The following is a 17,137-nucleotide window of genomic DNA, read 5'->3' on the forward strand; positions in this document are numbered from 1 at the left end:
AGTCAAGAATAGCACTTGTAGTTTCTAAAATATAGAAAATATTGCTGACTATTGTATCTTGTGATATTACTTAATGCTTGACATTGGAAAGTATCATCTGGCATTATTAAGTAGTAAGAAGAGAGACTTAATCTACTAATACAATTAAAATAAGATATCTAAATATAATAAATCACAATTTTTAGTTAATATGCTAATTATTATCATGATTAAATCACTTATAACTATATTAAATCTCTTATAACTAAGGGGTGGGGAAAATCTCACTCACACACTCCAAATGGTGGCAATAGTTGCAAATTATATCTGTATTGTTCCAGGATGGACCTAGCCTAACTACAAGTCAAGTGACCTGTCTCATCCAATCATCTCAAGATTCTGTAATTTTCTAGTTCCTAGTTGACTACTATAAAAGAAGCTCTGTAAGACTGCTTTTTGTCTCTGACTTCTAAGGAGTAAAAAGATGTGGTTGTTTGGCAACTACTCAGAACTTTGAGCCTCAGTCTCACTCTGTTTAATAGTCTACCATTATACTCTCTTTGCAGTAACAAATATTTGTGTTTAGAAAGAAAATGATCTGGCTTTCTATATTGCTGTTCCTGATATTGGCAACCCATGTAGGCAGTGCTGGTAAGTCAAATATCCTGCTAGCAAATTCTCCTCTTCATCCCATGGTATTTTCATGGAAACCATTAGCGAGACAAGGAAGTGGAACTGGCTCGAGGGTTATGGCAGGGGTTTCTTGACAGCACAGTCCCCATACTCTACCTCAGATTTGAGACAGCAGATTTCTGAGTCCAGAGATAAGTGGGAGTGGGAGGAAGTTAAGGTGCCAGTCCAAAAGTCTGCAGAGGGTTGGACATTGTAGGAAAGGAATTTTGGCTTTTCTTACTACCTCATATTTATTAAGGCTTCATGAGACTGGATGCCATACTAAGCAAGTTAGAAATAGATGTGAACCCTGATATCTTCAAGAAGGACAAATGAAACCAGGATCCTCTGCTCTGTAGTGGGAACTTGTACACAACGGTAACTAAAAGAATTATCTGCATAATTTTGAGACTCAGGTCTCCATCTGTACCTGCAAGAGTCCTGCACTTCTCTTGGATCCATACCTCGAAGCTGCAAGGAAATCAAAGCGTGATTTTCAGAGTCAGATGATAAGTGAAGATAGAGTCAGGATGGTCCCTGGGTGACTGGGTCCTCTCCCAGGAGAATAAAGCCACAGTGGAACTTCAGCCGACTGAAGCCAAAGAGGCCAGAAGGCAATAAATCTGCTATGTCCTCATGCTTTTTCCAATTTATTTCCTTCCACAATCTTTACCAACTTTGTTTTCTCTTTCTTGACTGCGATTGTTGTTGTACTTATTGACTTGTTTCAGTTGGGTCTGAGTCTTTGAGACCCCATTTGGGGTTTTCTTGGCAAAGATACTGGAGTGGTTTGCCATTTCCTTCTCCAGCTAATTTTACATTTGAAGAAACTGAGGCAAACAGGGTTCAGTGACTTGCCCAAGACCACATAGCTAGTAAGTGCCTGAGGCCCAATCTGACCTTAGGAAGATGAATGAGTCTTCCTAACTCCAAGTCCTGCTCTCTATATACTGTGCCACCTAACTGCCCCTCAGCTGCTCTAGAGCCATGAAATTAGAGAGAACTGAGGAGTACTATTTTTTCTCTGCCCTGGGCTCCATTCAGTAGCATCAGTCCAGGTTAGAGCTTCTCAGGTTAGGGGCCTTTGAACCAAGATAAGAGAACAGAGGCTTCAGGCTCAGTGGCCCCAAGTGCAAGAGAAGTTTGGGAGTCAGTACACCTCAGGGCTAGGATTAAAAGCCCTATGATGCTGAACTTCACATTGACAAGGGCTCCAGTGCTGGTTTAGGCCTGCAAATAAATAATATTATTCTGTCCATTCTTTGTTGACTTCTATAGGAATGGACAAGAGAAAGCATGTGTGACATAGTGGAAAGAATGCTAGACTTAGAGCTAATTAATGTCAATTCAGAGTTTGTTCTGACACTTAATCAGTTGTATGACTATAGTAAGTAACAATTTATCTGAGCCTCAGGTTCAAAATCTGTAACATGTATTATCTATCTCACTGAGTAGTGTTTAAGAAAGCTATTAGTAAACTCATGAATACTATATAAATAGAAGTTATGGAGGCGTAGGAAACAATCACAAACAACAGATTTCCAGATGGAATTCTTGTTTCCAGGCCTTGCATCAGCCTCAGCTCAGAATCACTCTCCTAGATTCAGGGAAAGATTTTCTCCAGTAAAAGAATGTCCCGAGGCCAAGTCTGGGTGAATCCTGGAAGGTGACTCCCCTGGTTTTTAGGCCTTTTCCTGTCCCTACTCATGTGCTGTCAGTGAGTGAGTCTGTGTGGCTTTGTCCTCTGCAGATGGCCTGTACTTCCTCCAGACTGAGAATGGAAACATCTACCAGACCTTTTGTGACATGCGGTCTGGGGGAGGCGGTTGGACCCTGGTGGCCAGTGTGCATGAAAATCACTTGGCAGGGAAGTGCACCCAGGGGGATCGCTGGTCCAGCCAGCAGGGTAACACACAAGACTACCCTGAAGGTGATGGGAACTGGGCTAATTATGCCACCTTTGGATCTGCAGAAGCTGCTACCAGTGGTGACTACAAGGTATATATGTGCAGGGTACCTGCTAGACCCTCTCAGTCTGAATGCCAAATGCCTCTTGTTGGAAGGAGTGTTTGAATGAGTCACTTCCAGATGGTCCTGAATTCTCACCCCCTGGAGTTTGTGGTCTTTGATATTTATGGGAGGAGTTCTATCTTCTGGGACTAAGCTAATTATTTATGTGGAAGAGGTATTAGATGTTCTTGGTTTGACCCCAGCAGGTAGAAACAGGAACAATAGGTGATACCTGAAAAGCACTTCATTGAAGCTAGATGTCAGAAAAAACATGCTTCCTAACATTTAGAATTGCTCAAAAGTCTGATGGGCTGCCTTGAATGGGGGTGGATTCTCCTTCACTGAGGGTCGTGAAGCCAGACAACCTCTTGTTAGGGATGTTATAGAAGGGAATCTTCCGTGTATGGCTTCAAATTCTGTGACAGTTTTGTAAGCTTTGTCACACATATGATCAGTGGGACCCCAAAGCTCACAGTCTAATTAAGAAGAGACTTTACTTTTGGTGGAAATTTTTTTTGGGGGGGCGGCAATGAGGATTAAGTGACTTGCCCAGGGTCACACAGCTAGTAAGCATCAAGTGTCTGAGGCCAGATTTGAACTCAGGTCCTCCTAAATCCAGGGTTGGTGCTTTATCCACTGCTCCACCTAGCTGTCTCCTTTAAGTCCAAATCTTTTCTTTTCTTTCTCTCTCTCTCTCTCTCTCTCTCTCTCTTTTTTTTTTGTGGGGCAATGGGGGTTAAGTGACTTGCCCAGGGCCACACAGCTAGTGTCAAGTGTCTGAGGCCAGATTTGAACTCATGTCCTCCTGACTCCAGGGCGGGTGCTCTATCCACTGCGCCACCTAGCTGCCCCCCTGGTCCAAATTTTAATGTGACCTCCTGGCAGGCTATTGAGAAGGTTAAATTGATTCCGTATCACTTCTATTCATCCTATTTACGTTTAATTGATTTTGTCCTGTAACTGCTAATGTCACGGTTCTGTCTCTGAACCTAGTACAGAAATTCAGCTGGTTTGTAATGAATTAAGTTTAGAATCCAGTCTTCCCGTTAATCACTGTTCTATTGTTGCCTCAAGGAATTCTGCTGACCTTGAGAGATGTTAGTGGACACCTGGGAGTCTGGTCTAGAATCTTTACACCACCAAGCTATCCTTCAAGGATGTCTGGTTTGCTTTCCAAAGAAGTCTGTCCCACTATCTTTTATCCTTGCAAGTGAACTCAAACAATGAAAACTTCTTAGACACTGGAGGAAAGGAGGGGGTTGTTATCCCCACACTCCCCAAATCTAACCAATCACATTGTCCCCCATGCATCATCTATGTAACCAATCATGTCCTCAACCCCATGGTGTCACCTACCCTGTTCTGTTCTTTATTCTAACCTTACAAAAATCAATTAAGTCTTCATCTTGGGGTCTTTGGCTAGCTAAGCAAAATCCATTGACTCATACAATTAAAGGGTAGCAGCCCTGTTAATAATAAAATATTATCTTCTTCAAAGAGAATGTGCCTAAGTCTATCTTTGTTGAATTTTTTTTTTTAAGTGAGGCAATTGGGGTTAAGTGACTTGCCCAGGGTTACATAGCTAGTAAGTGTTAAGTGTCTGAGGCCGGATTTTAACTCAGGTCCTCCTGAATCCAGGGCCAGTGCTCTATCCACTGTGCCACCTAGCTGCCCCTATCTTTGTTGAATTTTACTCATGACAATGTTGGACTAAGGTTCCTGTTGTCTTCCAGAACCCAGGTTACTATGACATCCAGGCCAAGGACCTAGCCATCTGGCATGTGCCCAACATGTCTCCCATGGAGCAATGGAGGAATAGCTCACTGCTGAGATATCGTACTAACAGTAGTGTAACGATTGGAATGACGCCACCTGCTGGATACTTACTGTAGAAGAGTTCTGCCCATGAAGGGAAGGTCTTTGAGGGCAAGACCAGGAGTCAGGAAGTGACGCGGACTAGTGGGAGGAGGAAGGAAGAGACTGGCGCTCGGTCTCACTCTCTTTCCTCTGGACTCTGGCGGAGAAGGGAGCTAGAAATGTGCTCTCCCTTTAATAGATAGGAATCTAGGCCTTTTTCTCTCTCTTTACCAAATTCTTATTCTCCTTAATAAATGCTTAAAAGTCTAACTCTTGCTAAAGCTTATAATTTATTGGCGACCACTCATTAGATATTTTAGACAGTTTAGCTAGAATTTTAGCCTTAACAGATGGCTGACCACGAAGAGGAAAGCTAAACCTCAGTCTTCTTCTGATCTTCTGGTTGGGTAAGAAATTTCCCCTCCCTCTCCCTTTAACTGCTAAGTACTGGTTTACTGGCTGTGTTTTCCTTTAAATTTTTTTCGAATGGACCTTTTAAACTCCCTAATTATCCTATTTTTGATTTTAGTCTGTTTAACCAGACAAATGGGAGATAAGATCATGTTAATGCTTTGTTTTTGTGGATTTTCTATTTTTCTTTTTATTTTTGTTAAAAGAGCCAGCAACTTACTCAAACAAGGAAATATTTCTCCCTCTCTCAACCATGCTTTTTCAGAGAAACCTGAAGAGATTCCCGCAGCTTTTCCCAGTTCTAACAGTAATTGTTGCTTTAATTTTGCATGCCTGGAGGCAATGACCCACCCTCTAGAAGCTTTTAATCCCCTAGCACCTGGAGGCAAAGTGGGGGAAGAGGAATCCAGGCCTGAGTTCAAAATCAAGTCTGATTCAAATTGTGCTGGTCCCTCCCCTCCTCTCCAGACCCCACCCTCTACTCCTCCCATGGCCAAGCCCATTGCTTCCCCTGCCTGGGAAGTCCAGAGATCTGATGCGCATGCTCAACTTTTTCTACCTGCATTTGCAGCTTTAGGCTCAGCCCTTCCCCAGCCTGGCTGTGCTTCTGAGACAACCTTAGAAAACCCTTTAAATTCCAGATATGCTCGTTTTGTTGATAATTTTGCTAACCTGCTTTTGTCTTTCATTAGTAATCTTATAAAGCATTTGTATGGTGAAAAGACTGACAGACAATATAGAGGGGTTAAAGAAGAAAAATTTAAGCTGTATAAGAATGACAATCATCAACATAGTTCAAGACTCTGCTTCTTTTGCCATGGAAGGGTATATATTGTACAGAAATGTAAAAGTAAGGGGCAAGGTATTGATATGAGTGTTGGGGATTTTAGATATCAGAATCAAAAGTGTTCTGAATTCACTCAGAGTAATAGTATCAGTTCAGAGGTTACATAGGATTTCTATGCTATTATATATACATTTTGAAATTAATGGTATGGGTTTATTTTCATAGAGATTTTCATGCTTTTGAGATTGTGACTTATACTTAGTTTCTAAAACAAGGAGAATATTTGTAAAGCTTTTTATAGTCATATGATCAAGTTTATATTTTATAATACTCTTATTAATATTAAGTTCATATTCATTTAGATTTCCCTAGTTTGAATTTCATTGTCTTTTATTGTTCCGTGTGTATTTTTTCTATTTATTCATCTCTCTAATTTTGAAACATTGCAAGATGGTTTTGATTTCATAATACAATGTTAATTCTAGGAGTATTGTGCTCCCATATTCTGAGTTGTTTGTTTTTGTTATTTTTTCTCAACTGATTATTTGATCAAACTCTTTAAAGCATTTCCCTAGCAAATTGTTTGCCATGGCAAGTGTAAATTGATTCTAGAAGTATTATTTTTGATAAGCATATTCCAAAAAAAAAAAAAAGAGGGGAACATTTGTAAAAGTTGTCTTTGAGATTGTGTTGTGCTTTAACTTGTATTTAAATATGTTCAGATTTTTCAAAAAAGTAATTGTATGCTAAGTAAAAAAAAAGGTATTATTTGAAATTGTTGCATAATTATATATTATATTCTGAGTCAAGATGTATTCACATTTTTTGCAATCATTTATTATCCTCAATTTTTAAATCCATATGAGACTTGGATTATGGGAACTTATCATTTAAGACATTAATTGCCTTTATTCTGAGTTATCAGATGCCAGTTGGCCAAGATGCCATCCAATCACAAGAGGAATACATGCAAGAGCAGACACGGAACTGTCACATGAGGGGAGACATGCATGAAGTCAAGGTATGGCCGAGGGAATGGCTTTTGACTAATGTTGAGGTTGGATTCTCTTGGTTTAATATTTTATTTTCTTTTTCCCCACAATATTGTACAGATGGCTGGAAGTATTGATCCCACCCATCTCACTTCTACACCTGGCTTCTATGCTCCCTCCTATATGCCTGATGCCATGGACATCTCAATCCCATGCATCTGATTAAGTTTGACTCAGTTTCCTCCAATATGTTCGGTGGCATGGACATATATTCCATCCATCTATTTTAAGCCTGGCATACTGTATGGGCAGTACATATTGCTCAAGTGTGGGAATGCTCATATCCCATCATTTCTCTGTTCTTTTATGGTAACCCCCATAATTATCTCAGGTGTCATGATAAATAACAGTGTTGAATTTGGCCTTGACATCTGTTACTAATTATATTAGATTTTAAAATTTCTCATAATGGCATGAGGATAATTAGGCAGATGATGCAAAAAGTGATGAAACAAAGATAAAAATTACTTTTAATAATTAATATTGCAGCAATTGTCTTCTCAATTACCCTCCATAAGGGGGACTATAGTAATATTATAATTTTAAAGAATGTTTCAATTTTTGTTTTATTATATGTTTCATGTGTAACAACTAAGATTATGAATTCCCTTAGACATGTTTTTGAGAACTTTCATTGTTTGATTTGATTATTGACAAAGCTATTTTAAAGTTGTGTTAAGCTCAATTTTGTAGGAAAGATTCCTGGCTGATTACCAGCATCCACACATCAACCCCTGAAAAGACTTCCATTCCACGACTACACCTAGAGGACATCTAAGAAAAGACTTTCAGAGACTTTAAATGAACAGTTTTGATTTGTTGTTTTTGTTGTTTTTTTCTCTTTCTGTTATAATATACACCATTTGTAACATGTACTCTCTGCAGAGGTCCTCCCTTTGCAAGACCAATGTCAAAGCGTCGGTTCATGAGGACAAAAAATCGCCCCTCTGGACAAAACTTTCCTCTCTTCCTTTTCTATATTGTTGTTCACATATTATTAGTTAGCAATAGTTATTATATTGTTTTTACTGTTCCGTCAAGGAAACATTTTGTTTCTTGAGGAACAACAGGGGGGACTGTAACGATTGGAATGACGCCACCTGCTGGATACTTACTGTAGAAGAGTTCTGCCCATGAAGGGAAGGTCTTTGAGGGCAAGACCAGGAGTCAGGAAGTGACGCGGACTAGTGGGAGGAGGAAGGAAGAGACTGGCGCTCGGTCTCACTCTCTTTCCTCTGGACTCTGGCGGAGAAGGGAGCTAGAAATGTGCTCTCCCTTTAATAGATAGGAATCTAGGCCTTTTTCTCTCTCTTTACCAAATTCTTATTCTCCTTAATAAATGCTTAAAAGTCTAACTCTTGCTAAAGCTTATAATTTATTGGCGACCACTCATTAGATATTTTAGACAGTTTAGCTAGAATTTTAGCCTTAACAGTAGCTTCTTCACTGATCTGGGAGGGAACCTTTTTGGCCTCTATCAGGTAAACTGGGTTCCTTGGGCCAGCTGGGGGGGACCATCCCTGGGGTGTGGGTTCAAGCAGACCCCCAAACACCTGTCCTCATGGTGTCACTTTCTGTCACTTGAAGAGGTATCCAGTGAAATATGGGACTGGCCAGTGTTCAGCTGACAATGGCCCAGCTGTGCCTGTCATCTATGACTTTGGCGATGCAGAAAAAACTGCCCAGTATTACTCTCCACTTGGCCAGAGTGAGTGTTTGTTATATATGAGTCCCAAACAATACTATTACCTGTTATCCTCATTTATGGACATGCTCATAAAAGAAGAACCATAGGTTTCCTACAATCCTCAGACAAGCCAGGGGACTTCACTAAGGCCTCAGCCTTGGTTGAAATCACTGGTTATGTCTTCAACTAATCTTGATCCCTTCTGGCTTTGTTTGTGGTTGTAAAGCATCTGTTCCTGCTTTCAGATGGGCTTGCTCTAAACCAGTGCTTCATAAACTGTTGGTCACAGCCCCTTATGGGGTCATGTAAACTGAATGTGGGGGTCGCAAAAATTTTGGCAACAGTAACAGGTTATGTATACCTACTTTATGTACCTAATACCTGTTGTCATGTAAACATTTCTTAGGCAAAAAGAGGTCACAAGTAGAAAAATTTAAAGACTTGCACAAGACCATTAGAACATTGATCCACGGTCTGGATTCTAAGGTACATCTTTCAGGCAGTTCCACAGCTGACCCTTCAAAGATAATTTCTGCATTTTTGCCTTTCACAATGATCAGCCTAATTCTCTTGTGTGTTACCAGAGGAATTTGTTGGCGGTTTCATCCAGTTCCGGGTATATAATAATGAAAGAGCAGTGAATGCCTTGTGTCCTGGAATGCAAGTCACTGCATGTAACACTGAACATGTGAGTTCTGGGACCCATCAGAGGGATTGGAGAGAAGCAATTCAGGAAGTTCTGAGCCTAGGGGGGCCAAATTAGAGCCTCACAGAAATTCTAGCTCTTTTCAGTCCACGAGAGAGACAGAGACAGAGAGAGACAGAAACAGAGAGTGAGAGAGCGACACAGAGAGATTGACAGAGATAGAGACTGAAAGACAGAGAGAAAAAGAAAGTTAGAGAGACAAAGTCAGAGAAAAAGGACTGAGCCCATGGTATTAATGAAAGCAACAATGATCAAAGCTTGCATTTGTATAGTTTTTTTTTTAATATTTACAAAGTGCTTTATACATATTGTCTCATTTGACCTTCACAATGATCCTGTATAGTAGGTGGTATTCCCACTTTCCTGATGAGGAAACTATGACTGAGGGAGTTGTAGTCACTTGTGCAAAATCATAGAGCTAGGAAGTGACCAAGTAGCATTCACACTCAGGACTTCCTGACTCCATGTCCATAATTGTATCTACTATGGTACCTAGCAGCCTTTCCTGGATTAGTTCTGGCAGCATTCTGGACAGCTCTACATACATGCCTTCCCTTGCCAAGCTATAGACATTTGGGACATTTAGGAAATAAATCTCCTAGTATCGGGCAGAGGCAGCTGCTGAATGACAGAGGAAGAGCTATAGGTCATGTTGGAGAGGGTAGACAGAGTCTACTTCACTCAGGAAATAAGGCTGCTAGGTAGCTCAGGTGATAGAGTGACTGACCTAGAGCCAAGACAGATGTCAGTCCAAATGCAGCCTCAGACACTAGCTGTGTAACAATTGTCAAGTCACTTAACCTCTGTTTGCCTCAGTTTCCTCCTCTGTAAAATGGGGATAATGATACCTCTAAGGATCATTATAAGGATCAAATGAGATAATATTTGTAAGATGCTTAACCGAATGCATGGCACATGGTAACAGCTATAACTGTTAGCTATTATTAGTAGTAGCTGAAATATGGAAACCTTGGAGTAGTTAGCCAGGTATTTTTTTAATCTTCCATTGGGTCAATTAGTTTAAATATAGCAACTGTAGTAATCCCCATTGTTCAGTAAATGAATTGTAAATGACTGAGTTGACCTGTCATGGAGGCCTCTCTTTTTTGCCACAGGACAGTGAGGCTTCGGGCTAGAAAGCCTTTTAGGGTCATAGGATTTAGAGGTCATCTAGTGCAACCCTCCCTTTTTACACATGATGAGAGTGAGGGGCTGAGAAATCAAGTAATACAGGTTGACAGTGGTAGAAGCAGGATTTGACCTCAGGTCTTCTCACTCCATGTCATTACTCTTTCCTGCGGTCCATCCCATTATCTACAATGTAAAGCACTTATGACAGTGCCTGGCACGAAGTGTGTGCTATAGAAATGTCTATTCCCTTCCTTCACTCTCCTTCTTTCTTCCTGTTGTTTTTTTTTTTTTTTTAGAATTCTTTAAAAAAGCATTTAATGAAAAGGCCCTGTATGAGCCAGCAGTATTACATAGCTCCAAAAAGGGCCATTTCAGTGCAAGGACATGTTACTAGATAGAGAGCCCACACTGCCCTCATCTGACCACAGTGGGGAGCATCATGTTCCATTGTATGAGCCAATCATGGTACTGGCATGGTATCCATATCCCTGCCCCTTCCTTTGCTCCCTTCCTCTCTCTCCCTTTTTCTCTCTCTCTCCCTCCACCCTCTGTCCTCCCACTTTTCTGTGCTTCTTTCTTTATCTGTCAGTCTATCATACAGATTAATTTAGGCTTTTTGTTGTATGTATATCCTGCTTCAAAGCAAAATGCTTCCTGGTATGAAGTGATTCATATCTTCCTAAAGACTAAGCAAAATCAAAATCCACATTTCTTTCAGGCATGAAACAAATAATTATTATTTAGTCATCCCACCCCCCTTTTTTTGCTCCTGCTTTTCTCACATGAATGTCCATTTTCTGTCCTTTTAGATCAATAACATGTCCATTTCAGAAAGGGACAGCACCTTACCCTACAGTGGGCTGCCTCATTTAGTAGGGAACACTCCTCACTCAAGGTATATTAGCAGGTCTACCACTTATCAGGAAGATTATGAATGTGCTTTCTGCATTAAGTGGGAACTGGGATTGAGACACTTTATGCTCCCTTATAACTCCAATATCTCAAGAGTATTAAGCACTGGTATCCACTTAGTATCAATTGTGTGCAAAGTCTTTTAAATTTAATATCAAACCTTTGAGTTCATCTACAGGGGAATTCCTGGCATGAGAACATGCTCCACTGATTCAGATAATTGTCTGTGGTTTATACTCTGAGAGGATTGCCTGGGAATACTAAGAAGATAAGCCATGTGATCATGGTAACACATCTAGTGTGTGTCAGTGGCAGGACGTGAACCTGTAATCCCAAGGCCAATCTTTTGTTCACTGTGCTGCTGTTGCCTATGTGCAAGAGACTAGGTTATAGAAAGAGAAAAGATTGTTCTTGTTTACAAAGAGATTATAATCTATGTGAGGAGATAGTAACAATGAAAGGGAGCTCATGATAATTTTTAGTTCACAGATTTAGAACTTGCAATGCCTTTTTTGTTTTTTTTTGTGAGGCAATTGGGGTTAAGTGACTTGCCCAGGGTCACACAGCTAGTAATTGTTAAGTGTCTGAGGCCAGATTTGAACTCAGGTCCTCCTGAATCCAGGGTCAGTGCTTTATCCACTGCACCACCTAGCCGCCCTTGCAATGACTTTTTTTTGTTTTTGTTTTTTGTAAGGCAATTGGGGTTAAGTGACTTGTCCAGGGTCACACAGCTAGTAAGTGTCAAGTGTCTGAGTCAGTATTTGAACTCAGGTCCTCCTGACTCCAGGGCCAGTGCTTTATCCACTGCGCCACCTAGCTGCCCCTGAAATGACTTTTGAAGTCACCTAGTCCAAAGTACTCGTTCTTCTTAAAGTTAATTTTTATTTTTATTCTGAACTTAAACACCAAGCAAAATGTCTAGTACAAGTCATTCTACAGAGGAGGAAAATGAGTCCCAGAGAGGGGAAATTGACTTGAGAAAGGTCACACAGACAATAAGGAAGAGAGCCAGAATTCAAATGAAGAATCCAAGGATTTTCTCCTGTGTCTGGGAGTAAGTGGATGTGTAACTCACACTAGCTGAAAGGATCTCCAAGGCCTGGCTTGTTGGGGAAGGCTTCCCATAGGTGGGAGCTTTTGAAGTAGGTCTTGAGAGTAATCATTATATATAATTAAGGAGGAGAGTGTGGACACTACAGGCATGGGGACAACCAGCATCCTGAGAAATCTGATTATTATTTTGTAAGTTCCATATATATTGCTGAGAATGAGGGATTCCATACATTTCCTTCTCTCACTCCATATGGTGATCCTATGGTTCTTTCATTGTCATCTTTCTCCTTTGCAGCACTGCATTGGTGGAGGAGGATTCTTTCCAGAAGGGGCTCCCAGTCAGTGTGGGGATTTCTCTTCCTTTGAATGGAGTGGCTATGGAACTCATACTGGTTATAGCAACAGTTGGGAGATAACAGAGGCTGCTGTGCTCCTGTTCTACAGATGACCATTGTGCCATTTGGAAACTAGATCTTTGCAGATTCAAGAATGGGTAACCTCCTTTCCTGCTGAGAATCAACATGAGATGGTTCCTTAGCATTTGGAGAGACTAATAAATCCCATTAAATCATTATCCTTGGTGCCAGTGTGACCTTGTACAAGTCTCTTAGGTCTTCTGGGCCTTCTTTTCCTTATCTGTTCAGTGAGAGAATTGGCTTAGATATGCTCTGAGGTCCCCTCTAGCTCTAGACCTATGACACTATGATCCTAAGACCCTGGCTGTAGAGTTGAAGCATCTATTAAGTATTTACTATATGTCAGACACTGTGCCAAAGGCTGGAGATACAGATACAGCTGCCAAACAGTCGTCAGACTCAATTGTAATGGGCTGCTTTGGGGTTACAGTACATAGAGAGGAGCTTGAAAGCAGTGGGGATGGGAGACTATCATTCTGCTGGGAAGTCATGGGGAGGTCTGGTGCCAGGCAAATGAGCAGAAAGCCTACCTATCAAGGCCCAGAGTAGGTTCAGAGGCAGAGTCTAAGGTTCTAGTTGGGGGAGATGAGGATGGTGCTCAGATTACAAGCCTGATTTGGAAAAAATAGCCTTTGATGTTTCTTCTGGCTCTAAATCTCTGTGTTCCTTACATCAATGTATCTGTTCACAGTCCATTCTTTGAGGCTAGGGACTAGTTTTCATTTCTCTCTTTGTATCCCCAGTATTTAGCCCAATATTATCAACAGAGTTGATGATTAAGCAATATTTATTGAATTCAATTGCATTTTTCCTTTTCTGCTATTTCCCAATAACATTTTTTGTTTCAAATGTATGCAGTTTCATTATATCACTGTGAACTTACCATCAGTCTTCAGATCATCCTCCCACTTTCTTTGATGCTTTAACACTTGGCTTAGTCATTTTCTACACTCATGGTTGGACAGCTAGGTGGTGGAGTGAATAAAGAGATTGACCTAGAGTCAGGAAGACCTGAATTCAAATCTATCTTCATTCAGACACTAGCTAGGTGATGTTGGTCAAGTCATTGAACCCTGTTTGCCTCAGTATCCTCATCTGTAAAATGAGCTGGAGAAGGAAATGACAAATGACTCAGATATTTTTGCCAAGAAAACCCCAAATGTGGTCAAGAAGAGACATGACTGAACAACAAATACTCATGATTAACATGCCTTTCACAGATTTTAGGATATATGTCACAAAAGTTTCTATTGTGTTTAGACCTTACTATGACTAGCAAAGGCATTTCCTCTAAAGTCCTGAACTTTTTTCATTACTTCTTGTAATATATATTCTCTTCTCTTTTGACCTTCCTACTTAAATTAAACCCACACTTCATTCTTACTTTGAACTTCTATTTTCCTGACTGATCCTTATTCTCTCAAGCTATCTATGTTCCTAATTTTTTTTTAAGTGAGGCAATTGGGGTTAAGTGACTTGCCCAGGGTCACATAGCTAGTAAGTATTAAGTGTCTGAGGCCAGATTTGAACTCAGGTTCTCCTGAATTCAGGGCCAGTGCTCTATCCACTGTGCCACCTAGCTGCCCCTGTTCCTAATTCTTTTGACTCCTCCCCTAGTCTTGACCCCACGGTTACGGGATCCTAGTGTGTATTTAATTTAAAAATGTACTTCTGATGTTGCCCTGTTTCAATTGGTGTCCTCTTCTGAACTTCTTTCTACTCTTTCTGTGCTATTTCCTTTCCTTTCCTTTCCTTCCCTTCCCTTCCCTTCCCTTCCCTTCCCTTTCCTCTCTTTTCTTTTCTTTTCTTTTCTTTTCTTTTCTTTTCTTTTCTTTTCTTTTCTTTTCTTTTCTTTTCTTTTCTTTTCTTTTCTTTTCTTTTCTTTTCTCTTCTTTTCTTTTCTTTTCTTTTCCTTTTCTTGCCATATCCTTATCATTACCCTTCTAGCTTCCTCTCCCCCAGCTCTGTTTAAGTAAAAGCCCTCCATTGTCACAAATAAATGCAGTTAAACAGAGCAATTTCATGTATTTGTTATATCTGAAAATGTGAATCTCATTCTACATTTATATTGTATATCACTCTCTGCCTAGATGAAAATACTGAGAAAATCTCGCTGGTGGCACAAGAAAAGCTTGTCTCTCCCTTGCTCTGTGGCCAAATGGTGACCTCTGGGGATACTTCTGGCTACTCAAAATTCACAAATTCGTAATCCTATCTATTCCATCTCCACTACTTAGTCATCTAGGAATGAGAAAGAATAAGAAGCATCATATCCACAGGAGAAAAAGAGATAGCCATGCATTCATTACCATATGGAGTCCAATGGAGGTGGGAAGATAGGATAGCTGCTCTTGCTGATATTACTTCTCTCCCTACCTGGAGGTTCAGTGTATTTTTTTCTTCTCATTTAAAAGAATAAACAGAGAGTGAGAGAGAGAGAGAGAGAGGAAGAGAGAAACACAGAGACAGAGACAGACAGAAAGAGGCAAAGACAAAGAAAGACAGATAAATTTTATGTGTTTATGCCTTTTGTATGACAATCACTGCCAGCTTGACAGTCAATTAAAAAAGCATTTTCATCACCATAATTTAACAGAAAGGTGGCAAAAAAAATTGCAAGTGTTCTAAATGGAGGCATCTTCCCCTCCCCCCAGACACTTGTGGAAGCAGGCTTACCAAGTCTCCATGGAGATAAGCAGAATGGTCTAAGGATGAGCCTTCATTGAGCAGTCTGTTCTCTGCCCCCCCCCCCCCCCCGCATATGTAAAGGTTTTTTTTTTTTTTTTACAAAAGTTAGAGTGTTATGTAAATATTAGCTGTTATTACTTCAAATCCTTTATGTGACATTTAAAGCTCTTGAAACCTTGTCTCTTCCTCACCTTTCCTGTCTAAAACATTCCTCCCTTGCCACCTGCTCTGTGAGCCAGATGTCTTGACCCACTGCAGTTCCAGGAACACCAACTGGCCTCCAAGCCCAGAATGCTCTTTCCTTCTTCACATCTCCCTTTTGGAATCCGTGGTTTCCTTTAAGACTTGTGTCAAACACCACCTCCTGTGGGAGACCTTTCAGGTATCTCCTTCACCCTATCCCTCCAGGTACCAGAGTTTTCTCCTCAAAGATTACCTCCTATGCACTTATTTTTTATACTTGCTATCTTCCTCCCTCAGAATGTAAGCTCCTTGAAGGTAGGGCCTATTTTTGTTTTTCTTTGTATCCCCAGGTCTTACCAGAGTCCTGAGCAAATAGTAAACATTCAAATGACATTTGTTGGCAAAACTGTCACTGCTCCACTAACAGAAAGAGGAGCCCTCAGAGTAGAGAGAATAGAGAAGATGAACTCATCTATATCTACCTATATCTAGATATCTATGGCTAGCTATCTCCCTATGTATACAGTCAGTTGGGTATAGAAATCTATCTCATCCCACAGGGAAGGAGGAGGGAAAAGGAAGAAGAGAAAGGGAAAGTGATAAAAGGAAGGGTACACAAAGGAAGGCAGTAATGAGAAGCAAAAAAGACTTTAGAGGAAGGATAAGATGAAAAGACAGAGAGAAGTATAAATAAGAGACAATAAGATAGAGGGAAGTACATAGTAAGCGTAACTATGAATGTGAATGGGAAGAATTCACCCAAAATACAGAAATGGACAGCAGAATGGATTAGAAACCAAAATCCAACAATATGTATTTTAAATTTGTTTTGTTTTTGTTTTTTTTTGTTTTGTTTTTAGTGAGGCAATTGGGGTTAAGTGACTTGCCCAGGGTCACACAGCTAGTAAGTGTTAAGTGTCTGAGGCCGGATTTGAACTCAGGTACTCCTGAGTCCAGGGCTGATGCTCTATCCACTGCGCCACCTAGCTTCCCCTTAAATTTGTTTTTTAGCCAGGCAATGAGGGTTAAGTGACTTGCCCAGGGTCACACAGCTAGTAAGTGTCAAGTTGTATCTGAGGCTGGATTTGAACTCAGGTCCTTCTGAATGCAGGGCCAGTGCTTTATCCACTATGCCACCAGATGCCCCAACAATATGTGTCTTATAAGAAACACACTGGAAACTGAAGGACACAGAGTCTAAATAAGAGACTGAAGCAGATTTTATGCTTCAGTAAAGTGCAAAAGATAGGGGTAGCAATAATCTCAAACAAAGCAAAAAGCAAAAAAAGACCTAAATTAATAAGAAATAAGAGGAAACTGTATCTTTCTAAAAGGTAATCTAGATAATGAAATAATATCAGTACCAAACATATATACACCAAATGGCATAGCATCCAAATTCTTAAAAAAAAAACAAACCAAAAAACCCAAAACCTTAAAACTTAAATGGATTACAGGAGGAAGTAGTAAAAAATACCAGTGGGGGACTTCCCCTTTCCCCTTTCAGAACTTCAAAAATCTAACCATAAAACAAATAGGAAATAATTTAAGGAGAAAAATAGAATCTTGGAAAAGTTAGATATGATAGACCTA

At 40.3% G+C, this 17,137-nt stretch overlaps 1 protein-coding gene across 1 annotated transcript; it reads left to right on the plus strand.

Moving 5' to 3' along the window:
- Positions 1-572: 572 nt before the first annotated feature.
- LOC122725487 (intelectin-1-like) lies at positions 573-12,705 on the plus strand. The gene is given in 9 exon segments (XM_043962608.1): positions 573-630; positions 1,062-1,138; positions 2,374-2,649; positions 4,395-4,497; positions 4,598-4,607; positions 8,204-8,249; positions 8,356-8,476; positions 9,040-9,143; positions 12,553-12,705. Coding segments are annotated over 9 exon segments (948 nt in total).
- The last annotated feature ends 4,432 nt before the right edge of the window (positions 12,706-17,137 follow it).

This window comes from Dromiciops gliroides, chromosome 4, assembly GCF_019393635.1.
Source record: "Dromiciops gliroides isolate mDroGli1 chromosome 4, mDroGli1.pri, whole genome shotgun sequence".
In the NCBI taxonomy this organism is placed as follows: Eukaryota; Metazoa; Chordata; class Mammalia; order Microbiotheria; family Microbiotheriidae; genus Dromiciops; species Dromiciops gliroides.